Source organism: Rana temporaria, chromosome 3, assembly GCF_905171775.1.
Source record: "Rana temporaria chromosome 3, aRanTem1.1, whole genome shotgun sequence".
Lineage (NCBI taxonomy): Eukaryota > Metazoa > Chordata > Amphibia > Anura > Ranidae > Rana > Rana temporaria.
Genome location: NC_053491.1, coordinates 216,770,269 through 216,795,668, shown reverse-complemented (window position 1 = coordinate 216,795,668; position 25,400 = coordinate 216,770,269). Strand labels below are relative to the sequence as shown.

General features: G+C 43.9%; 1 protein-coding gene across 1 annotated transcript in view; it reads left to right on the top strand.

Annotated features, from left to right (window-relative positions):
• CFAP54 (cilia and flagella associated protein 54) overlaps positions 1-25,400 on the top strand; it is a 533,435-nt gene that overhangs the window by 364,505 nt on the left and 143,530 nt on the right. Inside the window, exon 44 of the mRNA XM_040344233.1 lies at positions 13,384-13,581. Within this exon, the coding sequence (XP_040200167.1) occupies positions 13,384-13,581 (198 nt within the window). The remainder of the gene's footprint in view (positions 1-13,383; positions 13,582-25,400) is intronic.

Below are 25,400 nucleotides of genomic sequence, written 5' to 3'. Positions count from 1 at the left end.
GGCCTGGCACGGCTCAGGAGGGGGGGGGCGCTCGCTCGTCCCCACTCCCTTCCTGGCCGGCCGGGTACCGTGCTTTGGATACGGGTCTGGTATGGATTGTAGGGGGACCCCCTACGTCAATTTTTCGGCGTGGGGGGGTCTCCTTACAACCCATGCCAGACCTAAGGACCTGGTATGCTCCTGGGGGGGGAACCCATGCCGGTTTTTTCTTTGAAAATTGGCATGGAGTTCTCCCTCAGGAATGCATGCCGCTGTCATTTTTTTTTCCCCGACGCAACTTTAAGCCGTCGCGATCCTCAAAACTCGGCGTAACGTAACTTCGCGCATGCGCAGTACGGCCGACACGCATGCGCAGTACGGCCGGCGCGGGAGCGCGCCTCATTTAAATGGGACTCGCCCCATTTGAATAGGAACGCCTTGCGCCGGCGGAATTTTAGTTACACAGCCTGAAATTTCTAGATAAGTGCTTTGTGGATCAGGCACTTAGGTAGAAACTTTAAGCCAGTGTAACTTAAATTGGATTTTTTAAGTTACGTCAGGTTTTTGTGGATCTGGCCCATCATGCTTACTTCTTAGGCCGGGTACTCACAAACAAACATGTACGGTGAAAGCGGTCCGTCGGACCGTTTTCACCGTACATGTCTGCCAGAGGGCTTCTGTACGATGGTTGTACACACCATCGTACAGAAGTCCGCGCGTAAACAATACGCAGGGCGTGTCCGCGTCGTCGCCGCGACGATGACGCGGCGATGACGCGGAGACGTGGGCGGGCCTGCCATTTAAAGGCTTCCACGCATGCGTCGAAGTCATTCGACGCATGCGAGGGACGGCGGGCGCCTGGACATGTACGGTAGGTCTGTACTGACGACCGTACATGTCCGAGCGGGCAGGATTCCAGCGGACGGTTTTAAAACACGTCCACGAATATTTGCCCGCTGGGAAAAGGCCCGGCGGGCAAATGTTTGCTGGAATTCGGCCCGCTCGCGCCTACACACGACCAAACATGTATGCTGAAACTGGTCCGCGGACCAGTTTCAGCATACATGTTTGGTCGTGTGTACGGGGCCTTAGACATTGAAAAAATACCATCAGTGCCTTCAGCACAGAATCTGTGGAAACTAGTGGGATACACCCATCTACTGTCTGGAGAAGTCTGGTTATAATTGGTCTCCATGGAAGTATTGCGGGAAAAAAGCCATACATCCAATGTGAAAACAAGGCTGGGCGATCTAACTATGCACAAAAACATAGCAACTGGAGTGCAGAAAAATGTCAGCAGGTGCTTTGTGCTGATGAGTCAAAATATGAAATATTTGGTTGTAGCAGGAGGCAGTTTGTTTGTCGAAGGGCTGGAGAGCAGTACAATAATAAGTGTCTGCAGGGAACAGTAAAGCAAGGTGAAGGTTCCTTGCAAGTTTGGGGCTGCATTTCTGCAAATGGAGTTGGAGATTTGGTCAGGATCAATGTTGTCCTCAATGCTGAGAAATACAAGCATATAATTACCCATCATGCCATACAATCAGGGAGGCGTGTAATTGACCTCAAATTTATTCTGCAGCAGGACAACCCCAAACATGCAGCCAATGTCATTAAAAACTGTCTTCAGCTATAAAAAGTACAAGGAGTTCTTGAAGTGATGGTTTGGCCCACACAGAGCCCTGATCTCAACATCATTGAGTCTGTCTGGGATTACACAAAGAGACCAAAGGATTTAAAGCAGTCTATAGCCACAGAAGATCTGTGGTTAGTTCTCCAAGATGTTTGGAACACCTTACCTGCCGAGTTCCTTCAAAAACTGTGTGCAAGTGTACATAGAAGAATGTATGCTGTTTTGAAGGCTAATACCGCGTACACACGGTTGGAATTTCCGACAACAAATGTTCGAGGTGAGCTTGTCCATCGGACATTTGCTGTTGGAAGTTCCGACAGCAAATGTTTGAGAGCCAGTTCTCAATTTCTCAACAAGAAAAGTTCTTGTCGGAAATTTAGATCGTCTGTGTGCAATTCTGAAGCACAAAAATTCCTACTCCTGCTCGGAATCAATTCGACGCATGCTCGGAATCATTGAACTTCATTTTTCTTGGCTCGTCGTAGTGTTGTACGTGACCGCGTTCTTGGCGATCGGAATTTCCGACAACATTTGTGTGACCGTGTGTATGCAAGACAAGTTTGAGCCAACATTCCATCGGAAAAAAAATCCACCGTTTTGTTGTCGGAAAGTCTGATCATGTGTACACGGCATAAGAGTAGTCACACCAAATTTTTATTTGGATTTCTCTTCTGTTCACATACTGCCAATTTTGTTAATTGATAACATAAACTATTAACACTTCCATTTCTGAAAGCATTCTTAATTAAAAAAAAAAAAATCACAGCTGCCTAAAACATTTTCACAGTGCTGTGTGAGTGTACTGTATGTATGTATGTATGCATGTGTGTGTGTGTGTGTATATATATATATATATATATATATATATATATATATATATATATATATATATATATATATATATATATATATATATATATATATATATATATATATATATATACACACACACACATGTATTTATTTAGACTGGCAATGACAAATGATGCAGAACATTTTACTAGCTGTATTACTGACACTGAAACATGGCATGAAGACTAGACAAACAGATTTGATAAGTAACCTAAATATGAACCAAAACAGCCATAGCACATAAAGAAGATCTACAGTAAGAGGAATAGGGGCCTCCATTGCTGTCTTTTATATATGAATACTAGTTGTCCAGATGTCTCAGATTTCTGATCTCTTCTGAGACCTATCTCCTGATCTGCATTCTTGTTGCAGGTCAGATCTTGAAGCCACTGGATTAATATAATACCTATGCAAAAAGCATTAACGTGTATGTTACCCTAATTCATTTTTTTTATTTCTATGTGTGTGTGTCATACTCTCCATAATTTTCATGTACTTCTTGCATCTGTAGTACCTGGTTGATCCTGCCAGTCACTCAGTCTTCCTAGTTCCAAACTGGCCACACAACACATAGAAGCTAATCTGTGTTAGCATGGACAGTTTTCATCCTTTGGTTGGCCATTCAGAAGTACAGAACTCTATGCAGACAAACAGCATGCCTGTATTGAGTAGTTTGTTTAGCCACAACCCCCCCCCCCCAGCCAATCACAACATGCCTCTGGCACCCCCAATCCCCCCCCCCCTAATCACAGCTTGCCTCTTGAGCACACCCCCTGCTCAAGCACAGCCTGCATCTTGCCTCAGGCTGAACAGACTTTGAACTACAGGCACAGTTTCCTGTAGCTTCCGCTCCCCCCATTATCAAGAAGAAAAGGTGCATGGTCACATGACAGAATATTTTAAACTTGTAAAAAAGGTAAGAAAGATCATTTCTGGGACTAAGAAAAATCTGTAATGATGCCTACATAGTTATACCTGTATTAGAAAGTGTCTAAGATTTTATGTTCACAACTACTTTCATTGAAGGATAGGTGAGCAATAGCAGTTCTTATATCTATACAATGCAAGCAGATTGTGTCTGGTGGCTGGCTGAGTGCTGTACATATCTAAAATTTATAGTAAATATAAAATGAGAAATAAGAAGATCTTATCAATTACTACAGCAGCGCTAGTTGTCACTTTAAAACGTGACCCCTCTTTCCTATAACAGTGCATAGAAGGAAATAATATTAAGAAAAAGGGACGTATGTCAGAGTCCAGTGAAATAAGTGCTTTGTGAAGAATGGTGAGCTCTCCGCTGCAGGTGACATCAAACGTGCACACTCCACCTATCAAGCTTCTCCTGTGTCAATCTCCCCTCATGGGTATGTTTGTAATTGGAGGAAGTTTGGACGGTGCAGTAGTTCAGGGCTTGTTGAACTCAGCCTTATGGTGAGTAGATGCCCATAAAGGGAGATCGACACGGGAGAAGCTTGAGAAGTGGAGTGTGCATGTTTGATGTCACCTGCAGCGGAGAGCTCACCATTCTTCACAAAGCACTTCTTTCACTGGACTCAGACATATGTCCCTTTTTCTTAATATTATTTCCTTCTATGCACTGTCATAGGAAAGAGGGGTCACGTTTTAAAGTGACAACTAGCGCTACTGTAGTAATTGATAAGATCTCCTTATTTCTCATTTTATATTTACTATAAATTTTAGATGTTTTGTGTTTTTAAGCGGCTGCTGACAGTTACATAGAATGATAAATGGTAACATTGAGTCATTTTTTATCTGTTGCAAATTTCCTTTGGCCCATAGCGCCTATATAGTGAGAGAAGGCCTTGATCTTCACTATATTTTGTTGTGAGTGCTGTACATAGCTTCCTAAAATCACCACAGCACCCTACCTCATTACTAATCCCAAAAGCCCACAGTCCTGATGCAAGCAATGGGCTAGCTTTTGGGAGGAGTTTTGCAAATATCAACATGCCAAGGCATTTTGGCAACCTTCCTAGGCAAGATTGCATTAGTATGGAGACCACTGTAGGTAACACCCACATGTGATGCTGTGCCTCCATGATTGAAAGCATTGATATCCAATGAATGAAGGGGGCAAACAAAGAAAAGGTACGGCTGGATGCTGGATGTCCTCTAACTGGGAAATAGAACAGTAACTCTAAATTAGGATTTTGCGATAATAGTGCCATAATATTAAATATTCTTATGTTAACTGGTAAAAAATAATCTTTAGGCTCCTTTCACGCAGGCATTGCCTGGTGTGTTCAGTAGGGAATTTCTAAAAACAAAAACCCCTTCTGAAGTGAAGCAGAATGGGACAGTACATTCGTTGTTTACCTCCATTTAACAAAAGGAGCTTTCCAGACCCATGTAAGATCTATGCGTCCTTTTACATCAGTTTGCCTCTGATCTGACACATTTAGGTCAGAAAAAATGGAAAGGGATGCAAACCTTTTCCATTTTTTTTTGGACCCAAACAAGTGTCCATGTAAATGGACACATGCTTACATCAGCATGCCCATAGACTTAAGCTTGCCAAGCATGAATCAAAATTTAGCCGGTTCTGCAGGGTTTCTGCTGCTTGATCAGTGTATTCTAATGGGGGGGAAATACCCCCGCTGTCATCATACAAAGGCTCAGTGGCAGGATTCCCCCATCCCCACTGAGCGTGTAGATGGGGAATTTTTCATTCGACTCACTGATTTGAACGAAAAATAAAAAAGTCACCTATAAGCTGCTTTACATGGAACTTCCAATCAAGTCTCCCTGAAAAAAATATCAAGCTGACTTGATTGGATCATTCATGTGAAAAGGGCTTTAAGGTATTTCATCAATCAATTAATCATGCAATCTTTGCATCAACAGAACAATTCTATGAATATGATTCTGATTACATGCTCTTACTATCCTGCTCTACGCAGCCACATTTGTTCTGCCACATAATTCAAGTATATACAATGTTCAGATGCTGGCTTCTTTCCTTCACAGCTAACTAAATATTAAATTGGGGCTATAGGAACTCTCCTTTGACGAGACCATTCATTTGTCATTTATTGGCTCATAATCTGCTTTGCATTTTATATTCATCAACAAAGATGTTCTCCATTCTATGTGTGTGTGTGTCATACTCTCCATGATCTTCATGTACTTCTTCCATCTGAAGTACCTGGTTTATCCTGCCAGTCACCCAGTCTTCCTAGCTCTAAACTGGCCACACACACATAGAAGCTAATCTGTGTTGGCACGGTCAGTTTTCATCCTTTGGCTGGCCATTCAGAGGTACATCAAGCTGACTTGATTGGATCATTCATGTGAAAAGGGCTTTAAGGTATTTGATCAATCAATTAATCATGCAATCTTTGCATCAACAGAACAATTCCATGAATATGATTCTGATTACATGCTCTTACTATCCTGCTCTACACAGCCACATTTTTTCTGGCACATAATTCTTTTCCTTCACAGCTAACTAAATATTAAATTGGGGCTATAGGAACTCTCCTTTGACGAGACAATTCATTTGTCATCTATTAGCTCATAATCTGCTTTACATTTGATATTCATCAACAAAGATTTTCTCCATTGTGGCTGTCATATTTATCTAGTGCTTCCAGTTGTGACTGTCATTGTCATTTACTATATCCAGCAGGTTAATTTACAAGATTTTTTTTTTAGTTTGTTTGCTTCTCATTGGAATATGACATTGTGGTATTTGTTCCATACTAAGTGCGCCCATTTGTAATAGTAAGACAACTGAAATGAGTTGACTTTAGTTTCATTATTTTAAGGTCATCAGCAGTTCACATTTTATGTATTTAGATTTTTCCTTTAAATGGGTACATTTACACAGGACATTTTGGAGCATATGCAAGTACAGTATTGCCAGTATTAGGTAGGCACGGTTCCAGCAGTCTTGGGGCTTGTGCTGATGGGCAAATGAAGCTTTCTTGCATTCCTTTTGCATTTGACATCAGTTTCTGGGATCATTGAGAGGATACGACTCCCATTACTCATAGTTAATAAAGGCCTTTCTTTTGCACCCCACAGCTAAATGTAACAGTATGGGGGGGGGGGGGGAGAGGTGGGGGATAGGTAACCATCTGTGAGTCTGTGGAGGTCGACATTAAAGGTTAACCTGTTGTATTGTCCTATATGGTAAAAGCAGAGTTTAGCTTTTAAAACCTTCTGAACCTGTTGCAGATTTTGAAACCCGTGCTTTTAGTGCCTGCTTCACACCGGAATGGTTCTAGTGTAAATGGACCCTTAAAGTCTGAGAATGCCTGAAAAATGTAATTAAGGTACAATACAGTGGGTAAATGTTTACATACTTGCTTTTTCTTCTGAAACGAAGATGGAATCCGGGAGCACTCTTGCAATGCAAGAAACTCTTTATTGCAGAAAAAGGCTAGCAACAATTAAAATACTGGAGTGTTAATTGTTTTTTAGTCTTTGATGTGCTGAAAAAAGGATGATTTAATGCACCTGGATTCTATCTTCATTTAATAAGATTGGAATATATCTTCTATTGGGTGAGCAACACTAGGACCAACCCCAAACACGTTGGATTAGTATGATTTCTCTTGTTGCAAAGACAAAGGTCTATGACCTCCCTCGGTCGATCATGAGTGCCAAGCATTTATGAACTTTATTTATTTTACATAGATTTTGTCTGCGTTATTTGAATAATTTACAGATAATAGTTATTATCCACCTATAAAACGTATAGGTTTATAAATGTGTTGTCACCACAGGGTGGCACTGTGGACAGCACAAATAATGATGCCCCGTCCTAGAATAGATATGTGTAGGAATTGGAAGATATTTACTTTTCAGGCATACTGTACTTATTTGTTTAAAAAATTAACAATGCTTATTACAGATCATTGATGAAAAAGACTAGGACAAGAATAAAAACATTTAGGCCCCTTTCACACGGGGCAGTGGAGGTGCGGTGGCGGTATAGCCCTGCTAAAAATAGCGGCGCTATACCGTCGCAATTTCCGCTGGATTTGGCCGCTAGCAGTGCAGTATTAACCCCCGCTAGTGGCCAAAAGTGGTGCATTGCGGGCGGTATTACCGCGGTTTACCAATGTTTTAAATGGGAAGGAGCGGTGAAGGAGCGGTATACACACCGCTCCTCTCACCGCTTCAAAGATGCTGCTTGCAGGAGATTTTTTTCTCTCCTGCCAGCGCATCGCCTCCGTGTGAAAGCCCTCGGCTTTCACATTGAGAAGGCTGGGCAGGAGTTTTTCAGGCGGTATTTAGGCGCTATTTTTTCCTCTGTACCGCCTATTTCAAATGTTCAGAATTCATAGAGATAACTCGAATGAAAGCAAATCAGCATACATGAATATATGCTAAACAAGTCGCCTATAGGTTGATAATGTGTAGGAATTGTAAGAAATTGACTTTTCAGACCTACTGTACTTATTTGTTGAAAAAAGTACCAATGTTTATTTATTACAAATCATTCATGAAAAGGACTAGGACAAGAATAAAAACATTTACATGAATGTGTGATTTTAAAAAAAATGGCTCAGTGACCAACCAGACAGTCCAGAGTTCAAACCGACCCTGCATGGACTGGGTTGGTAAGTTGACAAAAATAATATAAAATATAAATATCAAAATATGGTTAAACAAACGAGCCCCTAAAGAATAACACATGTATATGCAAATGGGATGATCTAATCATTGTCATACAATGATTGTATATGAAGGGGTTGATAAAGCCAAACCCGAATAGATGAATTCTGCTTCAATGTTCAAAGGGTATAATCAAGAATTGCTCGACTAGTTTCGAGATCTGGACACGCTTCCTCTGGAGCTATATGGATATGTATGTAATTAAGAAAAGGTATACATTTGTCACTGAGGTCAGGCAGGCAGGTAACACAGGGACTTCACAGGGGGTGCTCGGTCACTATAAAGCATCTATGAATGATAATAATAAAGCATGTAGTATTGGGTAAATGATAACCTTTTTCGGTTTGCAAAGAAGGGGGGTAGTCGCTTACAGAAATTTTCCTGAATGATGTTTCACTGAGTATTTGCATATACATATGCTGGAGCTCGTTAGGGCACTTAAAAATTGCAGAATCAGAAAAGGTTAATAATAAACAAAAACTTGGAGATGTCTATATACATCAAAGGGAGCTAGCTGAATGCTACATCAAACACCATCCATGGCCTGAGGCAGAACCTGGTCATCTCTCGGGATCATGGAGCTCTAGGACACACGTTATGGGCCATATACACTGAGCCATGGATAGTGTTTGATCTTGCATTCAGCTAGCTCCCTTTGATGCATATGGACATCTTCAAGTTTATGTTTATTATACACCTTTCTTGGTTTCGCAATTTTCAAGGGCCCCAGAATATACAGTATCTCACAAAAGTGAGTACACCCTCACATTTTTGTGAATATTTATTATATCTTTTCATGTGACAACACTGAAGAAATTATACTTTGATACAATGTAAAGAAGTGAGTGTACAGCTTGTATAACAGTGTAAAGTTGCTGTCCCCTCAAAATAACTCAACACACAGCCATTAAGGTCTCAACCGCTGGCAACAAAAGTGAGTATACCCCTAAGTGAAAATGTCTAAATTGGGCCCAAAGTCTTAATATTTTGTGCGACCACCATTATTTTCCGGCACTGCCTCCAAAATGCTGGTAGTGGTGATTCTGCCACACCTCTCTCCTCCACCACCTCCTCTTCTTCTTTCTCTATGGCCTCTTCCTGTGCAGATTCGTCCTTGGAACCAGTGGTGCTCCATCGGCATTCTAGGGACTACACAACCACTCAGGCAAAAAGATGCCATGCGGTGCTTGAGTTGGTCTGCTTAGGGGACAGGAGCCACATAGGAGCAGAGATTATGTCAGGTCTGCAGGGACAGGCTCAGAGGTGCTTCCGCCAGGAATGGTGGTTTGTGACAATGGCACCAACCTCCTCTCCGCCCTCTGACAGGGACATTTGACCCATGTTCCCTGTTTGGCTCACGTCCTTAATTTGGTGGTGCAGCGGTTCTTGTGCAGGTACCCAGGCTTACAGGATCTCCTGAGGCAGTCCAGGAAAGTCTGTGGGCATCTCTGCCGGTCATATAATGCCAGTACTCGGCTGGATGACCTTCAAAAGGAATGCAATTTGCCCAAGAGCCGCCTCATCTGTGACATGCCCACCAGGTGGAACTCAACATTGGCAATGCTACAGTGGCTGCACACGCAGCAGAGGGCCATCAATGAGTACATGTGTGACTATGGCACCAGGACAGGGTCAGGGGAGCTTTGCTTTTTTCCGCCACGCCAGTGGCTACTGATCAAGGATGCATGCACTGTCCTGTCACCATTTGAGGAGGCTACGAGGATGGTGAGCAGTGACATTGCATGCATCAGTTATACTGTCCCTCTTGTCTTCCTGTTGGAGCAAACGCTGCATGGACAGGGCACTTGAGGCAGAACAGAAGGAGGAAGAGGAGGACTTTCTTGCCTTTCAAAGTCTCTTTATCCAGACAGTATTCCTGCAGGCCCGCCAATCACACAGGAAGAGGAGGAGGAGGAGAAGGAACAGGTGGGTGAGGATTGTGTCAGCATGGAGGTGAAGCCTAGCACTCAGCATCAGCAGCCTTCAAGGGATTGTTTTCAGTCCCCAGAAGCCCATGGACTTGTACATGGCTGGGAGGAGGTGGCTGCGGATCATGTCGTCCTTAGTGACCCAGAGGACTCCGGACCAAATGCCTCAGCAAACCTATGCTGCTTGACTTCCCTGATCCTGCAAAGCCTGCAAAAGGACCCTCAGATTTGTGGTATCAAGGAGAGGGATCATTACTGGCTGGCAACCCTTCTTGATCCACGTTACAAGGGTAAGGTTGCAGAACTTATCCAGCCTTCGCAGAGGGAGCAGAGGATGAAACATCTTTGGTAGGCCTTGCAGAAAGGTTTGTGCACTGCATTTGTATAATTAAATGTTTGCTGTACTCAACTAGAGTATCTGTGAGGGGTTGAGGTGTTGTGGCACCACCACCACTGCCTAAGGCCCAATTTTTTTGCCCCTGTTTAACAGGGGCGTGTAATTACAATTTTTGATCTAATATTTCTCAGCAAGGCCCGTTCCTGCGCTCAACGAGAGTATCTGTGAGGCTTTACAGTGTTGTGCCACCACCACCTAAGGCCCAATTTTTCTGCCCTTGTTTATTTAACGGGGGCACGTAATTACAATTTTTGATCACATTTTTCTCAGTGTGATTTGTAATTAATAAACTTTGTTAATTTTTTAAACAAATAAGTACAGTATGCCTGAAAAGTAAATTTTTTTCCCATTCCTACACATTATCAATCTATAGATGATTTGTTTGTCATATATTCATGTATGCTGATTTGCTTTCATTTTAATTATTTCTATGAATTTTGAACATTTGAAATAGAGTGAGCTTTCAGCAAGGTTAGAAACCTATGAAAAATGACTCTAAAGTCCAACTCCAGGATATCAGCAATGCCCCCTCCCCCCCATCAACCTGAAACCACACTCACGTGACAGTCCTTCCCTCTTCTGTATGCTCGCTGGGGTCCTTTTTCAAGTGTTCGCATCACATCACTACCTATGTGACATGGACGCTTCCTATTGGTGGAGAAAACATTTCCACCCACCAGGTCCTCTTTCATAGGCTGTAGAGGCAAGAGAACTTGCAGGGTGATGAGGGGACTATTGCCCAAGAAAAAAGTTAAAAATTCCGGATCCCAAGGCAAGAATTTAGCATCATAGAAGAAACTGTGACTTTGATCTATTACACGGCAGGATGGCTTAGTGTTTAAAAATCAAGACTGAGGAGTACGGTAATTGATGCACAATATACTGTATGCATTTTTTTTTTTTTTTTGTTTCATTCATTTCAACTCATTCTGGACCTTAAGGTTAACATTTCCATAGTATTAAAAACCCATATGTTATGGGGCACCAAGCGACCTAGGTGCGCTAAGTCCCTGTTAATTACACATAGATCAGTGGGGGGCATGGGCCTGATTGACCTCAAAGACTACCACCGAGCAGCTATACTTGCCCAGATCAGACGTTGGATATCCCCGACCCCTGACATCCTTTGGTGTAGTATAGAGAAAGCCCTCAGCCCGACCAAGGACCTCTACAGTGCCCTGATACTTGACGCCTGGAGACCTCTCCCATTGCGTCAACTACCGTTGACTTTCCAGGCCACCATGTTGGCCTGGAGAGAGCTGCGCACCCTGGCATGCACGTCCTCTAGTTCTGTCTTTGTACCAATTCCTATTGAAACCTTGTCAGCTGCAATACCACATACTTCCTTCTCCAGCTGGACCACCAAAGGCATTACCCAGGTTGAGGACCTATACTGTCAGAGTGTACTTAAACCCTTTGACGTACTAGCCGCGGAATATGGCCTGTCACAAGTGGACAGCTTCAGACATTCGCAGGCATCCCATTTTCTCCACTCATTACAATCTCGCAGTGTACTGATCCCTGACGCCATATGGCAATTTTACACTAAAGCAACTCTCCCTCCCAAGGGAGTCTCCCTTTTCTACAACCTGTTCCAGGACAAGCTCCTTTTTAAAATGACCCCCCCGTTTTGTAAATGGGAGGCGGACTTGGGCAAAACGTTCTCCCCGACCCAATGGAAGTCTTCATTTAGGCATATATACAAAGCCTCCAGATGCATTAATCACTGGGAGTTGTCCCAAAAGATAGCCCTACGGTGGTACCTAACCCCATATCGTATAGCCCAATTCTACCCCTCGGCCTCCCCGCTGTGTTGGAGAGACTGCGGAGGGATAGGCAGTATTCTCCATGTCTTCTGGTTCTGCAAACACCTCACGAGTTACTGGAGAGGTATCTTTAGATGCATCTCTCGTATAACAGGTATACTAACACCCCCCAACCCTGAACTGGCGATACTGAACTTGGGAATCGAGGGTTTCCCCCCAGATTTTCGAATCGTAGTCACACACATCCTGCTAGCGGCCAGACTGCTACTGACTAGGAATTGGAAATCACACACAGTACCAAATGTTTCTGAGGTCCTAGAAACCACCAGAAGCAACTACGTTTTTGAATCCCTATTAGCAAACAGAGAAGGCAGGAGGGCGAAATTTGATACCCAGTGGAGGCCCTGGACTGACTGGTTCAAAGTGAAGTGAACGGGTGAATTTGAAATGTCTTCCTCATGCCATGTTCATTTTGATATGTTCTAAACGACTACCTAAAAAAGAATATAATTACAATGTTCCCACGAGTGTCCATCTCATCCCCCCCCCCCCCTGCTTCTCCCCATCCCCATCCTCCTCCTCCCCCCCCCCCCCTTCCCTCTCCTCTCTCCTTCACTCCCTTCCCCCCCCCCCCCCCCCCCCCCCCTGACTCTCTTTCTCACCACCTGTTCTCCCCCCCGCTGTACTCCTTCATGTACTCCTCTGAGTATGATACGAGGATAGGGACTCATGTACCATGTACCCCTATCCTGCGTTAATTGATGTTGCACTGTGAATGTCTTACCCATACTCATATGCTCTACTCTGATTAATCTGCTTATCTTTGGAGTTGTTAATATTGTTTGACTTTCCCGAATGTTTCATGGGAATACATGTGAGTGTTTTCTACTTTTGTACTCTGAAAATTCCTCTCAATAAAAACTATTGTACGAAAAAAAAAAAAAACCCATATGTATTTTTCATACAATGTATTCAGTAAGAATCATATCTTAAACATTTCTAGTGCATGACCCTTTGGCTAAAACCCCATGTCTATTTATATCCAAAACACGTCCATTCTTTATATGTTTTTTTTATTATATTCATTTAGAACTGAAAAGGTTAAGCTTTTGATGATGTTTTTCCACGTACACACACTAAATTTCCCCTATAGTGTCATATTTTGATGCATTTTATATGTTACAGAGCTGCTTTCAAATGCTGGTGTCAAGCCCTTGATGAAACGCTCAACATGTCTGATGCTCTTAATTCATGGCAAGAGCTTGATGGCTCCCCAGACAGCATAAGCAGCAAAAGATCTAAAGATTACAGTAAGAGATTTTTATCCCAAGCAGGGATTTGGGGTTGTTTGCTGGCTGCTGTCATTGCTTCTAAAATGTCTCGGTAAGTATTGAAGAAAAAAATTTCTTGATTTACTTTTATTTATCACATAATTTTTAGTGCCCAGAGGGGATCAATAAAAGCTTCTCCTGGTACATGCTTTAGAAATAAACTATTACAGTACAGGAAGCGCAAAACTTCACTGCAGCAGCAGTTTAGTTAGCCGAAAGCTTTCTGTATACTTGGTTTATGCATATGTTCTGTCTGAGCAAATAATAGGCTTTTCAATGTGATGATTTAGTTAGTAGAAGACATATTTTGTATACAATATATTTCTGCACTTGTCGTTATAAACATATACACACACTCAGAGAACAGAGTATGTTTAGGAAGAAGTATAACATTGTAAAATAAGTACCTTAACCACTTCAGCCCCGGAGGGATTTGCCCCCTTAATGTCCTAGCCATGTATTGCAATACGGCACTGCGTTAGCTTAACTGACAATTGCGCGGTCGTGCAACGTTGTACCCAAACAAAATTTCCTTCTTTTTTTTTACCACGAAAATAGTTTTCTTTGGTGGTATTTGCTCATCTCTGCGGTTTTTATTTTTTGTGCTACTGTATAAACAAAAAAAAGAGTGACAATTTAGAAAAACAAGTTCATTAGTTTAGACCAATAAGTTTTCTTCTACATTCAGTCTTGGTAAAAAAAATCCCAATAAGCGTATATTGATTCGTTTGCGCAAAAGTTAGTGTCTACAAAATAGGGGGTAGATTTATGGAATTTTTTTGGCATTTTTATAATTTTTTATTTTTTACTAGTAATCTGCGATTTTTAGCGGGACCACGGCATTGCAGTGGTGAGATCAGACACTTCTGACACTTTTTTGGGACCATTGACATTTATACAGCGATCGGTGCTATAAAAATGCACTGATTACTGTGTAAATGTCACTGGTAGGGAAGGGGTTAACACTAGGGGGCGATCAAGGGGTTAAATGCATTCCCTCGTTAGTGTTTCTAACTGTGGGGGATGAGACTGACTGGGGGAGGAGACATACCACTGTTCGCAATTACAACAAACAGCCAATCTGCCTATTCTCTCCTGTCAAAACAAGGATTTGTGTGTTTACACACACAAATCCTTGGTCTGACTCTCGTGCCCGCGATCGCTGCCAGCCACGCACATCAGGTACCCCAGCATGCACCTGCTATGGCTCTTCAAGGAGCCGCCGTACATATAGGGCGATTTACAGGTGGGAGCCACATTGCCGCCGTGTATATATATATATATATATATATATATATATATATATATATATATAGGAGCTGGTCGGCAAGTGGTTAAAGGGTTCATTTTTAACCCCCAGCATTTTTTGTCTCTTTCACAAATTCTCTTTATAAATTTGCCAGGGCCATTTCTAATAGAAAAGCAGTGGCAGGGCATAGTTGGGCCATATCACCGCTTTATAAATTTGCTCCCAATTGTTACTTTATTTTAGCGCACATTGATAAAAAGGAATCTAGCTCAGAGATGCTTACGCTGAGCTGCTTCTTGAGGCTGGTTTTATTGGATAGTTTACATGTAAGTTTTGCCAAATCGATGATATACATACATTTAAACTATCTTATCAGCCAAAAAACGTAAAATGTTGTTTAGTCCTCCTCCAGACACTATACAACATACCCACCATCTGCTTTACCACACACAGAATAATAGAGATCTGACTGTAATTGGATCGTTAAAGGATAACTAAACTCAAGAACAAAATATAATGCAGTTTACAATCTTTAGTTATGATGGCTACATTAGTATTCTCTTAATTTTCAAGCTAAGAACCATTTCAGCAAATAAAAAAAAACCTGTTGAACTAACAAGAAATTGTGTGTCCTTGTCACTATCTCGGAGTTGCACAGAGGCTTCCTTCTCAGCTATCTTCGGTAACATTTTAAACTGCCCTTTATATAATGGCGATAAAGAGATAGACACATTTCTAGTCCATATCAGAAGAGCAGCTTTAAGGGTCGTACACACAGGCCGAATATCGGCTGACATTCCGTCCCGTGTACAGTAGCCGGTCTAAAAGAGTTTGGCGATCTTTATAGATCATTCCCTATCAACATCCGATCAGCGCTCTCCGGTGACCGGTGTGTTCTGGTGGTGGGGGGAACACAAATAAGAACACAATGGGCCAGATTCACAAAGAGATACGACGGTGTATCTACAGATACACCATCGTATCTCTGACTTACACTGGTCCTATCTATGCGCCTGATTCATAGAATCAGATATGCATAGATAGGGCTAAGATCTGACAGTGTTACACTGTCGCATCTTTTTTTAAATTTAAAAATGGCGCCGGGGGCATTCCCGCTGATTTACGATAAATAATATGTAAATCAGTGAGATACGCAAATTCACTAACGTACGCGGACCCGACGCAGTCTTCTTACGACGTTTCCGTAGCGGCGTACCCGTCGTATACTTACCCCTGCTTTTATCAGGCGCAGCCAATGTTAAGTATAGCCGGCGTTCCCGCGTCGAATTTGAATTTTTTAACGTCGTTTGCGTAAGTCGTTCTCGAATACGGACGGACGTTGTTTACGTAAGCGTCGAAACCACTGACCTAGCGACGTCAGTGGGAGCAATGCACGCCGGGAAATTTCGCGGACGGAGCATGCGCATTTAAATCGGCGCGGGAACGCGCCTGATTTAAATAGTACACTCCCCCTAGCCGCGGAATTTGAATTCCACCGGGGGATTTGCGATCCGCCGCCGCAAGTTTGGAGGTAAGTGGTTTGTGAATTACCCACTTGGTTCCCAAACTTGCGGGAGCGGATCTTAAATCAGGTAGATCGTGCGGATCTATAGATCCGCTGATCTACGTGAATCTGGCCCAATAGCTCAGTGGGGGAGATCGCTGTACTAACATCCCATACTTAACCACTTCGGCTCTCACACCTTTTTACCCCTTATGGACCAGAGTAATTTTCAAATTTCTGCTATGAGCCTATTTATTAGGCGATAATTTTTTTCATTTCCTAACATAACAACGTAATACATACATTGTATTTTTAAGGACAAACAAGGCTTTTTTTTTTGTGAATATTGTTCTGCAATAATATTTTAACACAATTCTTAGACAATTGAAAGTAATAAAACCAAACAAAGGCATTTTAGTGTTACTGCACATAAAGAGTACATTTTATTCTGTAATTTGTCCTGTGTGCGTGTAAATATATGTAAAAATATTAATGAACAAAGCAAACTAAAACAGAAAAGTCTAACTATTAGTTAATAAAATAAAATAAAAAATCACCAATTTTTTTTTAAATTGAATGGAGATGGAGAATACAGAGTTAACTAGTGCTGATTATAATAAACTAAAGGGGTTAATAAGGGGTTCAACAAAGGAACATTTAATTAGAAAACAAAAATTTTTTTTTTGCTTGTCAAAGTTGCTTTAATTCTTTTGATCTGCAGATCGAACTTCATCCCTTTGATCGATCTGTAGATGAAAAACAAAGTTCCAAATGATACAATGTTTCTTTGTAGCTTTCTGTATTCCCGACTGAGCAATGTTGTTAAACTTTGGCAGACTGCTTTTTTTTTTTTTTTTTACAGTTCCTGCTGCTGTGTACTGTTGGCAATGCAGCTATGATTATTCAGAGCTGAATTTCTGGGTACCGGGACAGGGAAGGATCCTGGTGTCAGGGCAGAAGGACTGCACGTAATAGATACGCCCAGAGTCTCTAACTGGTTAAAACAGCGGCTCCTCCTGAACTCTTCATTTTATTTTTTCGTGTGTACTAGGCTTTAGGTTGACAATCATGGCTACCTTTATAAATAGTGGATGAGTAATACAGCCAGCCAGGAACAGTGAGTGTGTAGTTTGTGGGCTTACCAGGTGAAAATTAAAACAATGAAACTTTTAAAAAGACAAATGCACCCACTTTATCAAGTGCTAGTCATCTGCAATATATTGAGTTGGTTTGAGTTGTGGATACATTTTAGGAAACAGCAGTTACCTGACGAGGTCCTCTCTGTGCTGTCTTTTTCAATCAGCAAGCTTTATTTTTACTAGATTTGCAACAAAGACGAATGTAACAAAGGCCCGGCTGTCCTTTTCCAGACTTAATGCTAATGTGCAGGAATTTATATTGAGCAAGTACAGATTGAGGAAGACAGATTGGGATACAATTTAAAAATATTGTTTTCTATTTGCCAGCTTACACACAATAATACTACCTTTATTTTCTAGAAATTTTAAATGCACTGAATGCCTCAAAATCTATTGAATAGAAAAGCAAAGAATTCTTTCATTATTGAAGAAAATGAGAAGAAGCTTTATAGTAGTTTATAGTTAGCGAGAAAAGTGGAAGTTACAAACGTGTCAAAATAATTGACCCTTTTAAGAATGTAAATACAAAAACAATGGGGCTTCATAACGAAAAACGGACCCCTGATTTACTTATCGCTATCGCCAAGGTGATTCTTCTAATAACAGATAATTACTTTTATAGAAATCATATAGATTTTTGAAATCTATATGCATGAATTTTATTTAGGTGTATTGTTACCTGTATAATTGACTGTATGTCAGGGGCAGACTGACCATTGAGGCACTCAAGAACTGCCCGAGGGCCCCATGCCACTAGGGGGCCCCATCAGGGTTGCCAGGCTCAGTAAAACCAGGGACAGTATGTAAAAATCTGTGTTTTTTTTTACATCTGTCCCTGATATATCTGAAACCGACATGCTTTTGATATGAAAATCCTGAGATTTTAGCTGCCCCGCCTCTGCACTGCCTCCTAGCGTGGTGGCCATCTGTAAGCCCAGGGGCCCCATAATCTTCTATTGCCCGGGGGCCCCATGAGTTGTCAGTCCGCCCCTGCTGTATGTCCAGTGTTTCTGGGCCCATAGCAGTCATATTGTTTGCTGTAGCTATGGTGACACCCTTGCAGGACAAACGTTCAGTTAGATTTGTGTTCACAGTGAGAGGAATTCTGGCAGGGTTTCTGTTATTTCATTGGTGACAACCAGAGATCTATTTTTGTATGAACTTATGTCTTTCTGAATTTGTAAACCCACAAGGGAGTTTTCACTCCAGCATTGTCTTTGTAATGTCGCTTTTTTTCTCCGCAAGAATGTCATTATCTGTTCAACTGAACAGTTTAAATTGCCAATGCCACCCTAGACAAAGGATTTGAAGTAAACCGCCATGAGAGAAATACTGGAGATGACACTGCTGAACTTTTTAAAATGCCTATTTCCTGTCGTTTACACAGACGCAGTAGTTTGAATAATTTGAATCATGCAGAACAGGAAAAACAAGGTTAAAACAGAAAACCAGGAATTAGACAAAATCTACCCTTATAATGCCACCCTTTCACTGCAAATGTTAAATGCTTGTTTAGTCTAGGGGTTTAGAGATAAGATGTATTAGTTATTACAGTATATCCCTCAGTCTGAAGGCTCCAGCAAAGTTCTCTTCTACCTGAAGGTTTGGGCTGTGGGTGGTCCCTCCAGCTCATCAGGTATGGTGTAGGCTATTAACCCTGCATTGTACACGAGGGAGGCAAATGTGAGACCACGAATGAGAGCACCTTAGAGAGACAGCAGTGTACATAGTATGGATGGAAAATCTTGTTGGACCCAGGAATAAGTGTTACACCTTATCCTTGCATTTGTAGACTAAATAAATATTTCCTTGTTCCCACTGCAGGGGTAGATTTTGTTTAATTCTAGGAGTTTTTCTTTATTTCAGAACCCTAATCTGTATACTTGTTCTGGGCTAGTAAGTCAAAGTATTGAAGCAAGACGTTTTTTTTTTTAAATAAAGAGGTAGGCAAAGGCTACCTGTTGGGAAAACATAATGAATGCATATATTTTTCTTTAAAAAGCTTTCATTCCATACCTCTGTACAGGGCTGTCAGTTTGAAAGCTGCAGAGCAGCTTTTTTTATTCTTTCCTGTTGGAGCCTACAAAGCATTGTACCTGTGATCAGTAGATCACGGTGCAATGGCAAGCTCCTGCAGATAAGCCCTAAAGCTTTTTAGTCTGTACCTCTGTACAGGGCTGTCAGTTTGAAAGCTGCAGAGCTTGTGATTGAACTACAAGTGCACTCATTAATGCCCTTGCAGTTCATTGAGAACTACAAGCAGTGGCGACTGGATTTGTAGTATGAAAGAATGACATGTCTCCGTGGACACTGTCACACTGGGGGGTTGGCCCCAGTAAGGAAAACATGTTCTGGCGCATGTTATACAGTATACCCTAAATATGAGAGGCACGTACAATATGCTCCAGAAGGGGAACTTATCCTTTAAATAGCAGCAGCAGGCATGATGTTTCTTCCTGGACAGAAACCCTAGCTTAAATTCCACATATAAGGGTAAAAGCTAATAATAGGGGGCCAAATTCTCAAAAACTGTGCGTAACTTAAATTTCAGCAGTTAAGTTACACTGACTTAAAATTTCTACCTAAGTACCTGATCGTCAAAGCACTTAGGTAGAAATTACACGCAGTGTAACTTAAGTGCCGCCGTCGTAAGGCGGTCCTCCTCTCCTGGGGGCGTTTAAAATTTAAATGAGGCGCGCTCCCGCGCCGGCCGTACTGCGCATGCGTGTGACGTCATTTTCCCGACGTGCAGCGCGCGAACGTAATTAACGCCGGGCGGCTTTGAGAATTTCGACGGGACACTAAAGTTGCGACGGGTGAAATAAAAAGACGCGCCGGGAAAACAAATAATTTTAACCAAAAATGACAGCGTCGCTCAGCATGCATTCCTGAGGGTGAACTCCATGCCAATTTTCAAAGAAAAAAACGGCATGGGTTCACCCCCCAGGAGCATACCAGGCCCTTAGGTCTGGTATGGGTTGTAAGGAGACCCCCCCACGCCGAAAAATTGACGTAGGGGGTCCCCCTACAATCCATACCAGACCCGTATCCAAAGCACGCTACCCGGCCGGCCAGGAATGGGAGTGGGGACGAGCGAGCGTCCCCCCCCCTCCTGAGCCGTGCCAGGCCGCGTGCCCTCAACATGGGGGGGTTGGGTGCTCTGGGGCAGGGGGGCGCACTGCGGGCCCCCCCACCCCAGAGCACCCTGTCCCCATGTTGATGAGGACAGGACCTCTTCCCGACAACCCTTGCCATTGGTTGTCGGGGTCTGCGGGCGGAGGCTTATCGGAATCTGGGAGTCCCCTCAAATAAGGGGGCCCCCAGATACCGGCCCCCACCCTAAGTGAATGGATATGGGGTACATCGTACCCCTATCCATTCACCTGGAGGCAAAAAGTAAAATGTAGTAAACACACAACACAAGGCTTTTTAAAATATTTTATTATTCTGCTCCGGATGCCCCCCCTGTCTTCGTTATTAGCTCTATTTCCAGGGGGGGCTTCTTCTTCCGCTCTCCGGGGGTCTTCTCCGCTCTCCGGGGGTCTTCTCCGCTCTCCGGGGGGGCTTCTCCGGACTCCGGGGGGGCTTCTCCGGACTCCGGGGGGCTTCTTCCATCTTCTCCCCTCTTCCGCTCTTGACTCGGCGAACCCCGGTTCTTCTGCAGCTCTCCGGTGCCTTCTTCTTCAGCGCTGGCTGCCTGCTATGTTTGTGTGTTAGCTCGATTTCAAACAGGCAGCCGGCGCGGTCTTCTGTGACGCCAGGGTCTTCTGGTCTTCTGTTCTTCCGATGTTGCCTCGTCGCCGGTTGTCGCTGTAATGATGGAAGCGCGCCTTGCATCCCATTTATATAGGCATCACCGTCCCATCATGCTCCGGTAGGTACCCACGTGGTGGGTGCACGTGGGTAGGCACCCACCACGTGGGTACCTACCGGAGCATGATGGGACGGTGATGCCTATATAAATGGGATGCAAGGCGCGCTTCCATCATTACAGCGACAACCGGCGACGAGGCAACATCGGAAGAACAGAAGACCAGAAGACCCTGGCGTCACAGAAGACCGCGCCGGCTGCCTGTTTGAAATCGAGCTAACACACAAACATAGCAGGCAGCCAGCGCTGAAGAAGAAGGCACCGGAGAGCTGCAGAAGAACCGGGGTTCGCCGAGTCAAGAGCGGAAGAGGGGAGAAGATGGAAGAAGCCCCCCGGAGTCCGGAGAAGCCCCCCCGGAGTCCGGAGAAGCCCCCCCGGAGAGCGGAGAAGACCCCCGGAGAGCGGAGAAGACCCCCGGAGAGCGGAAGAAGAAGCCCCCCCTGGAAATAGAGCTAATAACGAAGACAGGGGGGGCATCCGGAGCAGAATAATAAAATATTTTAAAAAGCCTTGTGTTGTGTGTTTACTACATTTTACTTTTTGCCTCCAGGTGAATGGATAGGGGTACGATGTACCCCATATCCATTCACTTAGGGTGGGGGCCGGTATCTGGGGGCCCCCTTATTTGAGGGGACTCCCAGATTCCGATAAGCCTCCGCCCGCAGACCCCGACAACCAATGGCAAGGGTTGTCGGGAAGAGGTCCTGTCCTCATCAACATGGGGACAGGGTGCTCTGGGGTGGGGGGGCCCGCAGTGCGCCCCAGAGCACCCAACCCCCCCATGTTGAGGGCACGCGGCCTGGCACGGCTCAGGAGGGGGGGGGGACGCTCGCTCGTCCCCACTCCCATTCCTGGCCGGCCGGGTAGCGTGCTTTGGATACGGGTCTGGTATGGATTGTAGGGGGACCCCCTACGTCAATTTTTCGGCGTGGGGGGGTCTCCTTACAACCCATACCAGACCTAAGGGCCTGGTATGCTCCTGGGGGGGAACCCATGCCGGTTTTGAATTTAAAAATTGCCGTGGAGTTCTCCCTCAGGAATGCATACCAAATGCCGTCGCTGAAATGGGCCTTTACAAGGTTTGGCTAACTTTACACATTATAAATCCAGCCCTAATTTTGCGCCGGCAAATTCGGAACTTAGGCAGAAATCAAAGTGCTGAAATGCTTTGAAAATCTACTTAAGTCCTCATTTGCATACGCAAAGCTGGATTTCAATGAGAAATGCCCCCAGTGGCGGATGCGGTACTGCATCCTAAAATCTGACCGTGTAAGTGTCTTACACATGCCGGATTTTCTGCCTAACTTTGGAAAAAGCCTTTTGAGAATCGTTTCCAAAGTTAGGCACAGAGATACGCAGGCTGAACAGCAGTTAAGTCTGCGTATCTCTTTTGAGAATTTGGCCCATAATACCTATTATATAATATCCCCTAAAAACATCAGCACACCAGAGGTAACCAGTTAAAACAAAGTTTAAAAAAAAAAAAAAATATATATATATATATATATATATATACAGTATATAATTGTAGACACATAAATATTTAAATACAAGTAGGATTATAAAATGCAGAAGGTTATCACTAAATGTAAAATACTTTGGAGCTATCACTGACTAAGTTACATTTCAGAGCTTAGAAAGGGTGAACAGGCCTACACATTTTAGTTGAACTCCAGGCAGATAAAGGAACACAAATTAACCACTTGACCACTGGGCACTTAAACCCCCTTCCTAACTAGACCAATTTTCAGCTTTCGGTGCTCTCACAATTTGAATGACAGTTACTCAGTCATGCAACACTGTACCCATATGAAAATGTTGTCCTTTTTTCACACAAATAGAGCTTTCTTTTGATGATATTTAATCACTGCTGTTTTTTTTATTTTTTGCATTATATAAAAAAAAGAATGAAAAATCTAACAAAATTAGTTTCTCTTATCGTCCATGGATGGACACAGCTCCTTAAGTCTTGACAAGTGGGTTATGTTCCCTGTTTACAGGAGAGGACTAGGCAGAAACATGTTAAATACATGTTAAATTAACAGAGTTGAACAGCCCCGCCCAGGGGGCGGTCCCTCCAGACATAACCCTCCTCACTGCAGCATGCAGTCTCAGTTTTGTTCTGCCTAGCAAAGGAGAAGGACGTATGGCTCCCTTTGGGCCCAGCGCCCTGAGGAGAATTTTTTTTTATTCTATCTTATTTTATTTTATTTTCACTTTTTCTTGAAGAATCTTCTTTCAACTGTCGGCTGAGTGACAGGCTGGATATTATAGATATAGATAGATTGTAGTCTACTCAGTCCGACCAGCAAGCGTGGACACACCTATGCAAAGAGGCTTGGTCTGCCACGCTATACCTCATGACTCCTGAGGTGGCCGTGAGCTTTGCTCCGAGGTCCACATATGACTGGGCTGTGGTGTTGCCTCACTCACAGTGGACCGGGCCGACAGTTACCTCCATTGCGGTTGTAGGTCTGTCAGGAATGCGTCAGCGAGTCCTCGCGCGGACGGGTAAGTACAGTCCCTCCTACTTCGGTGGGTTGGTACGGCTGGGCATTCCTGGGGTTCGGAGGTGCCCTGACAGTGGAGGAGCACTCCTCCCTTCCCTGCTCCTTTCCCTTGCTGCATTGCTAAGGCACGCTGTCCGGGGGGGGGGGGGGGGCTTTCCTGAGAGGGCTGTGTTTTCTGGCACCTTTTACTGTCTGATACAGGGTCTTTCCTGTGGGGGTTTTCACTGTAAAGGCTCTAGGAGGCTTTCCCTGTTTAAAAGGTGGCGTTTGGCCGACGCTGGCGCCATTTTTTGGGAGGTTTTCAATTACATTGAAAACTCCCATTGGGGGCCATTTTGTCGTAGCCGCGCCATGTGCAGCGGGCGGCCATCTTTGTGCAGTTCTGTCCCCTAGTGCTGTATCTACGGCGCACACAGGTTCCTGCAGACGCCGCAGTTTCTTCATGGTTTATTTCCTCTCCACACGCTGTGTGATGAGAGCGGTCGGCAGCGCTGGGCGGTCTCCTCCTGAGGTGAGTCCCCTGGCTAACAGACTTATATTGGGATACGTTTTTAACTCCCCGGGTCAGCGCAGCAAGTGGGTAAGATGCCCTGTATAGGGCCCTGGGAGCGTCAGTTTTTATGTTAAGACAGGTATTACATACACATGTAAATGTCTTTTATATTTGGAGTCAGTATCTGGTCCTTCCCCTACATGCTCAGCGGCAGATGTTAGCACCTGGGATCTCCACAGATACTTCTTTGTTAGCCCTGGACACTTTTGGGCCAGGCTGGGGGCGGAATGCGGACAGGCAGGGGTTAAAAGAGTGCCCCCTCCCTCCGTTATCCCCTGGGGAATGCTCCGTATTATTGAATTTGTGACCATATGTGTTTTTTATCTTTTTGTCTATGGTTGGCCCGGGCTCGCCTTTTTTTCACTTGTGGATCTCCTGGCCGCTCGTCTCCACCGCAAGGGTGTCGAAGTAGTGACCAGGTCTAGTGCTCTGGTACTGACGCGTAAGTTGCGCTGGTGACCCTATGGGGGTCTGTATCAGTGGCCTTATACCGTTCCTCCATTTGTGTTGCTTCCTCAGGTGCTCCATAGAGTGGAGGCTGAGGGGATCCCGATGTTCCTAATCACTCCATATTGACATTGGTGTCCTTGGTACGCCGTTTTCGGGCGCTTCATAACGGAGGTACCCTGGCCGTCGCCAGGGCGAGAGGTCCTTCTGTCTCGAGGTTCCATACTTCCTTCTGTTGTACAGTCACTAGCTTACTCAATATGGCTATTGGTAGCCAGATTTCAAGAGACCGGTGTCTGTCTGACTCGGTCATCTCAACCATGTTGAGGGCATTGTAGTCTTCTTCCAGGAGAATCTACAGTCACACCTGGCAGACCTACATCTCTTGGTGCGAAGAGATGAAGTGACGTCCACGGACGTATTCGATGGCCAGGCTCCTGCTGTTTTTTACAGCTTGGTGTGGATCTCAAATTACTTTTAAGCACCGTTTGGGGGCAGAATTCAGCCTTGGCAGTGTTCTTTCAGTGGCCCTTTGGGGCCCGTTCCCTGGTGGGTATCTCTTTGTGCAGGGGGTTTGTCATATTCTTTCCCCTCTTGG